The 13,822-nt window shown below is 40.0% G+C and overlaps 1 protein-coding gene across 1 annotated transcript; it reads right to left on the reverse strand.

Annotated features, from left to right (window-relative positions):
- Positions 1-7,078: 7,078 nt before the first annotated feature.
- LOC112173221 (putative lipid-transfer protein DIR1) lies at positions 7,079-7,841 on the reverse strand. Its single transcript, XM_024310810.2, has 2 exons — positions 7,458-7,841; positions 7,079-7,271 (listed from the first exon to the last, which is right to left on the reverse strand). The coding sequence occupies exons 1-2, from the start codon at positions 7,786-7,788 to the stop codon at positions 7,255-7,257; spliced, it is 348 nt and encodes a 115-aa protein (XP_024166578.1). The 5' UTR covers positions 7,789-7,841; the 3' UTR covers positions 7,079-7,254.
- Between the last annotated feature and the right edge of the window lie 5,981 nt (positions 7,842-13,822).

Genomic DNA, 13,822 nt, shown 5'->3' on the forward strand with positions numbered 1-13,822 from the left:
AGACAATAAAAGAAGAATACTCAAGTAATTCTCCTTTAACTACATACTTATGAGTCTCCAGCAACCTCGACCGTCACTCCCATAATCTATAATGGCAGACAGACTATCGCTCTATTGAAATCGTAACCACTCATCCGACTACGGACGTGATTACCTATTTCCTGCCTTGGTCACCATCTGCGACCTGTCACCATCTGTGACATGCGGTTTCAGACCCCGTCTGGTCTCAAAATCAACATTTAGGTCACCATCTGTGCTCTCTCACTATCTGTGACACATGATCTTCAGACCCCGTCTGGTCATGAAATCAAACGTCAAGGTCACCGTCTGCAACTTGTCACCATCTGTGCTCTGTCACCATCTGTGATATGTAATCTTGTTAGGCCCTATCTGGTCTTAAAGCTAAACGTTAAATAAGTCGCAACCGACCTAAAAACGTTATAACATCTAGCTTCGGCTTTCCTAACCCCTGCTCACCATCTGTGACTCTTGGTACAAGGACCAATACATTTAAAATGAGTCACGCTTGACTCAAAAATGTAACATCAAGCTCAATACTTTTCAAACAATAGAAAACATCTTTTTCCACAATATTGTTTCTTGAAAAGTCACATTCAACAATAATATGAATATCATCATGCATATTATTATTCATCACAATCATCCACAATGATATATATATTTCACGTAAATATATATATACGTAGACATTCGCTCAGGAATGCCTACTAATACCAACTATAGTTTGCAGTTAAATGATTAACGCCGAAACAATAATGGTAATTCTGTTCATAAAGAACCTTGTGAGATTACGCACCTCGAACTCCTGCTGCGTCTTCAATAAAGCACAAAGCCGCCAATTCACAAATAATCCTCCACTGTACTTCGTCAAGTACCTAATCACATACGGTTCCAATTTAGTGATAATTCACATCTGATTTAAGTTCGAAACCTCTGTTTTGAACTAAAACCCCCAAAGTGGCACCAATCGAGGCAAAACCACATCCGAGACCTCCCAAAGTCTCCGGAATACGTCCACGATCGATGTGACCAAACCAAAAGTCAATCGGACGCTCGAATCCTCACGGATCGAATAAATCGATCGGTATGAAACTGTAAAAATCATAACAATTTCATACGAACTCCAAAATTTGCATATTATATATCGAAACGCTCGTATCAACGACTAGAACATATATAATACCACAAACAGTCCCATACATGGCCGGAACACCGCCGGAACGCCACCACAGGCGGTGGCGCACCGCCGCCGGCCAAAACTCAATATTTCACAAAACTCCCAACATCAAAAAGCTTCATCTAAGCATGCTTGTGAACTTTCATAACTGGATCAAAGTCAGAAAACAAGCTTAAGGGATCGAAAACTACCTCACAAGCTTTGGATTATTGCTCAAACTGAGTTGAACCGATTTCCACGTAAATCGATCGAAACAAACACCATAGATCGACTCAGACAACCACCACGAAGCCAAAGAAGGAAACTTGAAGCCTTGACGTCGCCGGAACTGTGTTTTCCGGTCGGGTCCGAAAACACCAAGCTGCACCGCCTTGCTGCACCGTGCACGGTGGGTATCGCCACAAGAGGATGCCACAGAGACGACCAGAAGGAGGAGACGAGTCGTTCTGTGCAGGTTTCACGGCTAGAGGTCGCCGGAGAACCCCGGAAAAGCCGGGTGGGATCGGCCGGGTCCGGGTCGGGTTAGTCTGAAAATTTCATTTCTGAAGGAGTCGACCGAGAGAGAAGAGAGAGAGAAGAAAGAGTTTCCGGAAAAGGAAAGGGAAAAATGAAAATAATTTCATATTTTCCCTATTTATACTAAAATGGAAACTTCTTCCAATAGCCATAACTTCTTCATACAAACTTCGATTGACGCGTTCCGCATGTCCACGAACTCGTATCGACGTGCTCTACAACTTTCGTGAAGGAAGTTTTCCGAGAATCCCTACATATAAAAAGTCAAACTTCACACGACCCCCTAAACTGTGAAATTCGAATAATTATACGTACAAAACTATTCCACTTCACATACAACCTACGAACAAAGTACAATAACAAATATTCGTATAACTGGTCCATTATTAAATACCAAATTTAAATAACAGAAAACCAGGTCATCACAAATTTTTTATCCCAACATCCCATCCAACTTTTTTTTTTTTAAGAAAAGAGTAAAGACCAGTGAGCTATGACAAGCTGATTATTGATAAAAAATTATTATTGTGGATGTCACAGGCATGAATATGAGGGCAAGTTCAGCGGTATTGGTTTGCCCAGGCAAAAGGTGGGAATGATGATGTGTTTGACCGGTTAATTGATTTTTATGCTTCCACCGTCCCATGCATGACCAGCCAAGCTTTGCCTTTTCTTGACCCAGGCCAAAAAAATGGGCAAGCCTTTGACTATTTTCTTGCCCAAGTTCATAGAGCTGCCAGCTCGCCAAAGAGGAGAACGTGGGTGACGTCAGGTGCGGACGCATGGAGACAGACGCGGGAGTGGAAGCCACGGACCAATCGAGAAGCGCCATGTGGCCCAGCACATTCTGCATATCCGTATTTTTTCACGTAGCGACATTGCTTTTGCGGCAGGGGACAGGTGGCATCGACCCGTTGGCTTTTCAGAAAATTTGAAACCAACGGTGCTTTAATCTGGGCCGTTGGTTTCAATTAAGGTGAACAATCCGACGGTGGATGATTTAATATTGATAGGAATTAATTGTAACGGTAATGTTCGATGGAGTTTTAACCAGTCTTGACCAGTCAAGAAAAACAACGGGTGTAAACCCATGTCCAGTGGCAGTGAACAGTATCTTGACTGGTCGAATTCTTGACTTCTCGACCTTGACATTTCTTGACTACGGGTGAACTTGTTCTGACTAGTATGAAAAAAAAAAATTAAAATTTTCAAATAGTACATGAACTATTGAAAACTCTACTAGGTACCTGAGTGCTTGTCATACACCCATTTTGTTAAATATTTTGGACCATTGGATATATACTAATCCAATGGTCCAAAATATTTAAAATTTGGTAACTTGTTTAGCTCTTAGCCAATTATTTTTTTATTATCAATTGAAAATTGACAATTACTTTTTTTCCTTTAAAAAAAAAATAAATAACCTTCTAATCTTGGCTCACCGAAATTTTTTTTTGAGAGAATTGTCAACTCATTGCATTGATCAGCCAAATTACACATAATGACCCATCCCGGTGGAACTGTCAAAAGAGTCACTACCTAAGTAATTCAACCTTTTTAAAGATCATGAAGCTCAGCCAAAATCTACCTTACCCTAAAATGTCCTAGAAAATCAAAGGGCCAAGACATTCCGAGTATTTTTGGTGACAAATCTCAGAGAGAAGCTACGAGTTCATTCCCCATAGAAGAATGAATTCTTACACAAAAATAATTAAAAAAGTAAAATCAACTACCCCAGCAGCCCAACTACCCCATGTGCCAGGCATAGGCCTAAAAGAAAGGGAAACCCTAGCACTAGGCCCAAAAGGGCTCAAAGCCCAACTGAACATGCTAAGGCCACCCAACCCCAGGGACACCCAAACCCAGCACGACGGAGTACCAGTCCACCTCTGTTTGACTATGCCGGCTGAGGCAGTCTTCCACCATCGCCCACCGCCATCTTCGTTGCTCCCAATTGCAGCCAGCTCCACTCTGGTACAGATCGGTGGAGCCAATGCTAGCCCGACACCTCCATCATCGTCAATGTCCCCATCCACGAACAACCCCTAGCCACCCGACAAAGCATGAACACCCGAGGAAGATCGCCGCCAGGCGCTCCACTGCACATCCCATCGAACAGCACCGGGCACTGGTTATGTACCTGTCCAACCATCCACAATCTTCGCCGCACCAAGCCGCAGCCAACCCCAACCCAAGAACACCAGACCGTCCCTTAAGAAAGAGATCAGTGTCGCCGCAAGCCAGGTTGAAGTCGCAATCCATGGCCGCCATCAACAAAAGTTGAGGTCCAACCCCAAACCACCGCTCAGAACTCCAGTCCGCAACCCGGCTCAGTCAGGGGCAAGCAACGAGACCCCAGAACCTTCACCGATCCAGGTTTCCCAGGAACACAGCCCAATGTCGTAGCCTTGCACGACCCAGGATTGCCATAGCTACTGCCAAGGTACGAACAAAAGAACAAGAAACAAGATTTTGAGACTCCGACAACGAAAAATCCCGTCACCTTCAATCTCCCGGTGACCAGATGAGAGGGAAAACGCATCTCCTCTGGCCCAATTTGCAGAGCCGCAGCCAGGAGGCCACGACCTCCACCTACCTCTCAGAGAGAGTAACCTAAACATTTGTGAATACTAAATAATACAAGTTGATTGGCTCACTGAATTTACTATTAGTTAAATAGTTTTTATTACTAATTAATTTTATCATTAGCAATAGAGTTGACTTTGGTTTTCCCAGGAATTTTAGTAGTACTTTTATCTTGAAACACAGTACATGCATGAAGACTGGTAATAATAATGGATTGAACTATTGAAGTAGCACACAAAGTTGGTCTCAACATTCAATCGAAAATTGTTGAATAGAACGCGCCCTACGAGCGATGAAAATGAGAAACCTCCAGACATTGTTGTTTCTCTCCCGGCAGAAAGTTGCCGGTGTTTTGCCGCTGCGTTCTGGCCCTGGAGGGGATGCTCAAGCTGCATAAAGGCAGACCTTCATGGTGGTGGCACGATCCACGGAAGATGGATGGGCATCTCATCTCGGGTTCGGCTGACAGATCTCGATATGCTCCTCTTCAACCGAGGACAACAACGGTAGTGGAGCTGTGGGGCTCTTTCCGATGTTCGGATAAGACGGTTGTGGAGCAGCGGGGCTCTTTCCGGCGGTCTGATTTGGCGGTAGTGGAGCTGCGAGGCTCTTCCCGCTTGTCGACACTGGCGATTATGGAGCTACGTGGCTCTTTCCGACGACTGTCCTTGACATCCTTTGGTGGAGTTTCTGCTGGATTTGTCCAGATTATACACCCTCTTGTGGTGATTATGTTGGTTGTGTCTAGATCTAGCCCTCTTGTGGTGTTTATACTGGTTGTGTCCAGATCTAGAGGGCTTTGCTCTTCCTCTCACTATGTTATTTCAATTTCTTGTCAATTAGCTTGGAAATTTTTCAAATTTGACAATAGCCCACAAAATTCCTCCCACCCAACATCTCACACCAACTCTCATCCCTCTACCACTGACTTTCTTGGAGTTTCCAATGGCTACCTCTATAAAGTGAAAATCACTTACCAAGCGGAGTATGGGTGCTTACGCGTGGGTGTTTCACCCCCCATTATCCATTGTATTTTTTCTTTGTTGCTGACTTTGTCCCCTTTCGGTGGCAATGGTTCTCTTCCGGATCGTTCGGTTCTGGTAGAGAGGTGATGGTCAGTGTGCGTTATTGGCTCCTCCTTCGGATCATCTTGTATTTTGGGTATGTTAGGATTTGCTTTCTAGGCTTATATTGGCATCGGGTTCTTGGATTATATCCCTTCATTTAGGCTCTTCTGGTGACATCTTGGTCGATGATTGTACGGAAGTTCGTTGGCGTGCAATATGGCTAGGGTGGCGGCTGCAGTGATATCATGTTAGGATATTTTCTTTTTAATTTTTAGGGTTACCATCTTATGATCGACCAGATTCATGTGGAATTAGGTTTGATGTGTAATTTTCATACTTCTGTTAGCTTGTAATTCAGAGCTTTGGGCTCTCACTTAGGGTTTTATCCCTTTGGGCTTATTAATGAATATTGTCACTTTGACCAAAAAAAAAAAAAAAGAACTGTTGAAGTAGCACTTTAGACAATCTCCAATGGTTGTGTCAAAATCCACCGTGGAGCTCCAATAGCTATAAAAGACAGTTCAATATCTCTTCAACCCATCCTTCAATTCCACGGTGGAAGACATATCTCGTTTCTTCTTTCAAAAATGACAGCCCCTACTCATCTGTCATTTTCATTTTTTATTGTTTCTCTCATTCTCCCTCTTCCTCTTCTCACTTTTGTCCAACCCAGATCGGAGCCACCCATGGCAGACCTTCAATCCTTCTGGCCTCTCTATTTCTTCCTACCATGTCGGAGATCAGATCGGAGAGTGAGGTTGCATAGAAAATCAAGGATTAGATCAGACCAGGTGCTTCTTGATTGATTAGGTGAGCTCAGTGAAGATTGGGGATATGAGATTTTGATGAAGCAGTTGTAGAGTTTTGATGGGTAATGAGATTTAATCTTCTAGTTTTTTTTATGGATCTGTAGTTTTAATTGCCTCTGTGCATATGCCTCTCTCAATACTTAGAATCTGGGTATGTGTCCTTTGAACACCTCTGTTTTTTACCATCTAGTCTTCTACACTTTCATGGCTCTCTGGGTCTATCTTTCTGCCAAAGCCCATATCATAGCAACAGACCTAACTGTTTCAATTCAATTAATTCAACCCCCCTCAGCAGGTATTTCATTACCATTGTAGGTTGGATTGCAGAAAGATTGCATTAGTTTTCTACCATTGTAGAATTTTCTGGCGGGCTACTCATTCTTCATCAAGTTCTCTCTCTTAATAATTATAAATTAATAGGGAAAAAGATATAAACAGTACCTGAGGTAAGTCCCATTCTAAATTTTTGTATCTAACTTTTGGAAACTATCATTTTAGTACCTGGAGTACCCAATCCAACCCAATTTTCGTACACGCTGTCCATGACGACGTTAACTTTTCTGACAGCTGGCATGATTTAAAGAGGCCACGAGAGGAGCAAGTTAACGCCGTTATGGACGGCGGGTACGTATGTTGGGTCGGACTGGCTATTTGGGGCACCAATGTGATAGTTTCGGAAAGTTGGGTATGAAAATTTAGAATGGACCATAGTTTGAGTACTGTTTATATTTTTTTTCCCAAATTAATATACATATTTGACCCATCTATTGGAGTGCAACTTTGCAAAATATCATTTGCCACATAATCTATCAAATTCAAATTTGACAAAAAAAATTTGACATCTTTGTTGGAGTTGCTCTTAGTAGTGCTTTTATATTGAAACACAGTACGTGCATGAAGACTAGTAATAATAATATGGATTTTACTATTGCATGAAGTAGCACTTTATTTATTCTTTAAACTTGTAAGTTGAAAGGGTTCATTACTAATAAACTTAAACATTAGATGATCGATGTGAAAGCAACATGAGAATTCCACAGCTATATATGGAACCATCGTCTTGGGTCTTCGTAATCGATCAAGGCACCGTATAAGCTGCAAAAGCATAAACAGAATGATAAGTAAAACAATTAGGCAACCCCATGAAATTTGAATTGTGAGCAGCATGCATGCATACATAGAGAGAGAATCATAAAAGACAAACTGATCGATCAAGAAGACAAGAACAACGTAAGTACTAGAGACTCGTAATATAATATGAATATTGGGAAACTAAGTTACCTCCGCACTTGTAACCCTTGGGACGTCTGGGATCCTTACAACGTTTAGGTATGGTGACTGCGATTGCTGGGTTGAGGCCACGACTCTGAAGTTCTTTAGAGAGCACAATGGCACAAAGACAACGCTTGTCGACGCGTTTCACCAACGAGCAACACTTGGGAGAAACCGCGACGCTCCCATCTTGTGCTGCTGGTCCACATGAAGCAAGCTTGTATACCACAACCTCTGGGTTGCTTCCACACTCCCCAGCCCCATCAACCCCCACATCAAACCCCCACAGATTGCCTACAGCTACTAGCACTGCCAGCATGATGACGATGAGGTACTTCATCACTACAATACCTCTCGATCACTTCTGATTTTGAGGATGATGATATTACCGGTTGCATACATGCTAGTCCGCTTTGTGCTTAATTTATAGAAAAAGAAGAAAGTAAGTACATTGAAATTAAAGGAGCTGAGTCTACTACAGTAATAATATCACATAATCACAGTTGAATTTATCGTACAAAGAAATGCTCTTTTTTTTTTTTCCTTATGATTAACAAAGACGTTAACAATGTCTTGGGACAATAGTTGCGTCGTCTCCCCCACAATTGTCTTCACATCTCTTGTAAATATTCTTGGGACAATAGTTGCGTCTTCTCCCCCACAATTGTCTTCACATCTCTTTCAATTTGAAGACAACACTACTAGAAAAACAGGTACTTTCACACGGATGGATTCTGTGTGAATACATTGAAATACACACGGAAATCTGTGTGTATGGGCAGTTTCACACAGTGCAGTCATGGATTCACAATTTGTATGCGTTGTAAGCGTTGCTAAATCACTTTCACACGGAAAACTTGTCTGTGTGAAAGGACCTGTTTTTCTAGTAGTGCAAGTTGATCATTGTTGCTTTGATGTATGTCCTTAGTCCTTACAGACTTGATTTTGCATTGTAATCTTTGTTTTCATGCTTTTTGCTCTATTCGGATTTTGTCTAACTATATCTTATCCCAGCAAAGGTTTTAATAAGTCCACCTTTAGTCTAGGTTGGAGAAGAAATGAAGACATACATTTTTTCACTTAATTCTTTTTTGTTAGTCTATAAGTATTTATTTGCAATTATTGCAGGTAGTCGACTTAATTAATAGGTATATGTTTATGTTCGCTTTCACCCTAGGTTTTGTGTACTTAGATATCCCATTTATTCATACTTGATCATAATATCAATTTATATTATTTTGGCGAAGAAAACAATATACGTTAACAAAGTCTCTTTGATCTTGTTATGCACATTACTATTAGGGCACATTTACTTACTTGGAATGGAATGGAATGAAATGGAATGATTACGGAGTAAAAACACCCCTGTGTTTACTAACACATAAATGAATCGGAATGATTCCGGGTAAAAGAATTCTTATGTTTAGTAACACTTGAAGGAATCAGAATTGGTGTAGGTCCCACCTATTTATCAGGAATCGATTCCTGAAAATTCAGGTATTTGATTACGAAGGGGGGAGATGAGTTTAGGAATCAATACCGATTCCTTTCTTCTCCCATTCCATTTGTCTCCGATTCATGATTGTTTTTCATTCCAAGTAAGTAAACGTGCCATTATTTTTAAAATTTATACTGTGATTTCCGTGTCTTAACTAGACTTTGTACGTGATCATTTCTTTAGAAAATTACTTGTTTTTGTGATCAGATAAATATCACCCAAATTCGGTGCTAAGCATTTGGAAAGTCTTTAGAAAATCGCCAAGGGCTATGCCATATCAAACACTACATTTAAATTCAGGTTTGAAATTTTGCAATACACTTGGTTCAAGTTTTTCTCCAATTAATTTACCAATACAGTAATGACATTGATGTATATTATATGGACAATGAATCCATTATTAGTCAATGAGTGCACATGGTGTACATGTCCATTATATGGACAATGAGTCCATTATTGGACAATGAGTCCATTACTGGACAATGAGTGCTCATAGTGTAGAGTCACGGAAGGGAAATCAATTCTCTTGTCTTTCCCATGGAAAAAGGAAACTAAAGTTGGACAATGAGTGCACATATGCAGCGTTTGGTTCACGGAAGGGAAATCAATTCCCTTGTATTTCCCATGGGGAAGGGAAACCAAAGTTCAGGTTTTCTTTCATCTGTTTGGTAAAGTAAGGAAAGTATTCAGGAAATACCATTTGATTTCCCTTCTGGTGTTTGGTGTAGGAAAGGAAAGTAAAAATGTATCAATGTTTCAATAATACCCTTATATTTTAAAATAAAAACAACATCATAAAAATTCAAAAGTACACCAATTTTTTATGCAAGAGAGTGTATTGTTGTCCAAAACTTTTGTAATAAATGCTGGAAAATGGGAAAGGAAAATCAATCCCATAAGGTTTGAAAGGAATGATTCCCCCCTCCCTCTTTTCCCCTCTGTCAGGAAAGCATTTCCAGAGTTTGTGGTTACCAAACAAAGGAATTACTTTCCTTTCTTGAGTCTTCAATTTTGTGAACCAAACGAGGCAATAGTGTAGAGTGTAGACATTGATGTCCATTATATGGACAATGAGTGCACACACTTTTTCGCAGCAAATCGTGTTATTCATATAATGCATATACATAAAAAATAATTCGACAACAATTCATTCATTTTCTGCAATACATATTATTTATGAACTCATCTCTAATATTTCTATTTCAGGTCGTATTAGGTTCAACTCATGCTGAAACTTATCACAAATTCCAGCAAATTAAGAAAAAACAAAAAAACAATCCACAAGAAGTTTATTTATATATATTTTTTATGCATATCTTTACACACAAACGAACGACGTGAACTTAATTATTAGAAGACTAATGAATGACCCAACAAATTGATAGGAATCTTACTAATGTCAGTAATGTGATTGAGAAAGGAGAATGAAATAGGAAGATTCATGCATTGCATGTGAATATATAGCTAGATAGCTAAGCTAGTCTAGATAATGATAGCTAGCTAGCTAGTAGTAGAAAATATTCCCATCTGATGGGCGGACTTCCAAACTTGTAAAATGGGCTAGCTGAGGACTAGAAATTCCGCAATATGGCTAAACAAAGTAATATATCGCCATTGATATACAATATGATGATTTTTTTAAGCCATCATGTAATTTATGGTGTAGCGCACACTAGTATTAAATAACTCAATTAAGGAACTGCAATGCAAACTTGAACTTACCTTCTTCTTTTATTTATTTATCTCTATTTTATGAAATTAGTAGTAAGAATTAGTAGTAAGTATGCATTTAACTTTTGGCCTCTGATCATGTCCACCCAAAAAGAAATTACACATTATCCAAAGATTCTAGACATAAAAGTTCCACCGGTTTCCTTCTCCAACTAAACAACTACAATATTCTTACATACCCTGTAAATCTTCCAAGGAGCATGCCAGTCAGGACGCGCGTGGCCATCTACTGGAAATTCTTTCCATTATAGTTTATAGCTGATGTTGATGGGTTCGTATATAAGAGAAAATTAACAGTGATAGCGACAAATGAAATTATTTTCATGGCCTTACTATCAAAATTGTCCTCATACAGAAATTAGATATCAACTCACTTCATGGCCGTACTATCATAATTGTCCTCATACATAAATTAGATATCAATTCACTTCATGGCCGTACTATCATAATTGTCCTCATACAGAAATTAAATATCAATTCACCAGGCCTGATGGAAATTTATGGTGGAGTGTTGGATACTTGGACATGATGGCATGGCGGTATCAAACGCGAGAGATTCGATGGATATTTCAACATCGAAAATATTTTGCAAGATATGTAGCATAGCTTGTGGGCCGGTATGTTGGGCCTTTGTTTTTGTTTTCCTTGGTCGACCCAGTTTGGGTGTGTAACATGGTTTTGTTTTAATATAAGTTACTTTTCTCTACCAAAAAAAAAATTAAAAAAAGTCGCACTGACTTGATCGATTGTTTTGATACAGTACTTGGTTTTGCCATGCTATAGAACCATCTAATAACTAAATATTACTTTTTTTTTTACTTTATCAAGGGGAACTCAAAGGCTTCCTAAGCCTAAGATAAACCCCTTCAGTACATGTGAAATGCTCAAACTATGCATTGCAGCACAGTGCCTGACCACTTTGACAGCTTCGGGGTTCGAACTTAGGTTGGGGAGCACACTCAACTAGGCAAGAACCACTAGGCGACTTGTAGTGGTTTAAACTAAATAGTACTTTAAACTGATTGGTGGTATAAAAGACAAAGTGCGGCACCTTTACTTAAGTGGAGGGGTACCTGATGTATAACTTGCACATGCATGATCCATTAATTTACACAACAAAATTTCCTTGTTTGATCTTCAAAGCATGGTAGATGTGAAGTTATAGTTCATGTTCTAAGAGATATACTAGAAGTAAAGATAGAGAGGAAATAATGAACTAATGGAGGAAATGATTATCGTGCGCTATTGACTAATTCTTGCTTAATTGGCTGATGCAAAGCTAAAGCCCTAACTATTCTTAATACCAAAATAAGAGGATGACACATTATTTGGTATTCATATTTGGTAGGGAAGAAAGCAATCTATGGTACATTTGAATATATAAATTTGTTTAAAAATTATACCTAAGTAAGAGGATGACACATTATTCGGTATTCATAATTGGTATGTAGCACTACTATCAAATTTAGGATAGGTGAAAACGATAAATATTACATGGCGATACTGTTAGTACTAGCTAGTTGTGTAGGATCTGAAGCATTTTTCAATCGAGTGTTTCTATATGTGCCCAGTAAATCTTCTACTACACCCAACACTCTAAATTTTTTCCTTAATTTCTAGTTCTATCCTTTAATTTAAGAGTCTTTCTATTGGAATCTCCACATTTACTCACTTGACCTCTATGCTTTTTACACCTCCTATCAAATTTTCAAATACTAAATTTACTCATTAAACCTCACTAAAGTTTCTCAAATAACCTCACTCATATAATTAATTTACAAACAAACTAAGATCTTTATAATAAAAAAACTTAGTCATTTCAATGATTTAATTACTCTATAAATCTTAATTACATCTCCATTCCTTAATCAGATAACATAAATCTCTTATCCAATAAAAAAAATCAAATACAAGGTATTGAGTTTTAAAAATTAATAAAAATAAAATGACATGAACTATTATGTGATTTGTTTTATTTACTTTTTCTTTTTTAGCTGTAAAAAAAAAAAAAACAAGATTATGTTCAAGGAAAACCTAATTTGTGTTTAGCCCAAACTCTAGGTTACTTGACCTAGTGGTAATAGGATTTAATTAGAAGGATCTAGAATCCTATTCAATGTAGAATTACTTTCCTTGTATGATTGAGATTCTATGCATTGTAATCCTCTATATAAAGAGGCCCCTATTATCAATGAGAATACACAGCAAATTCCTCTCAAATTCAGTTTCTCTACAACACGTTATCAGCACGAAGCACTAACCCTGATACCTAATATTCGTAGCCTCCAAACCCCCGGAACCTCCGCCTCCCACCTTGAAGCTCTCACCCCCAGGAGCCCAAAACCGGCGATGAAGACCCCAGAACAGGCCGGAAATTATCCGAACCGGCCCCCGGAAATATCCATACCCTCTCTCCCAGGTTCGGAGCTTTCCTCCCTGTCAACTGCCACCAAAATTGACCAGCAGCTGCAGCAGCACCTCAAATCACCGGAGACAAAAAAATCATGATCGGAACCGGCCTAAAACCACGTGAACCGGCCGCCTGAACCACCGGAGCCGCTGAACCGCCGCCTGCATCTTCTATCTGTGCTTCAGTCAACCGAACCCACTTTCGGTCAACCTTAGGCCCAGCTGCGATCAGCCCAAGCCCCAGAAGCCTATGCTCTTGGCCCAGTAACCTGAAGCCCAAGCCGCCAAGCCCGAGCCGCCGAGCTACCAAGCCGCCAAGCCGCAAACAGATCTGCCACGTCAGCGCAACTCTGCCACGTCAGCGCCGGACCTGCCACGTCAGCACCCGGTCAACACTTTTCCGGCCAACTTCCGGTCACTTTCAGGCTACTTTTCCGGTCAACTTTCCGGCGACTTTTCCGGTCAGCTACAGTAACTCCTGCAACTAAAGTAACTTTCCGGCGACCACTTTTTGGCCATCTTTTTAAGGTAAACTTTTCTAAAAGTTCCCGTTTTTGAAGTTTTATTTCAATTTCTTCTTCTTTTCTCGGGAACTTCCAACATCCCTTCTTCTACCCCCCTTTCTTCTTCATAGGGGAGACCAATAGCCGAACTGTGGGGGTTCGTGCTCACTCCAAGCTTGGAGCTTGTAGAGTCCTCCAAACTTAGAGTTTGTTGAGAAGAAAACGATCGACCA

This window comes from Rosa chinensis, chromosome 6 (genome assembly GCF_002994745.2).
Source record: "Rosa chinensis cultivar Old Blush chromosome 6, RchiOBHm-V2, whole genome shotgun sequence".
In the NCBI taxonomy this organism is placed as follows: Eukaryota; Viridiplantae; Streptophyta; class Magnoliopsida; order Rosales; family Rosaceae; genus Rosa; species Rosa chinensis.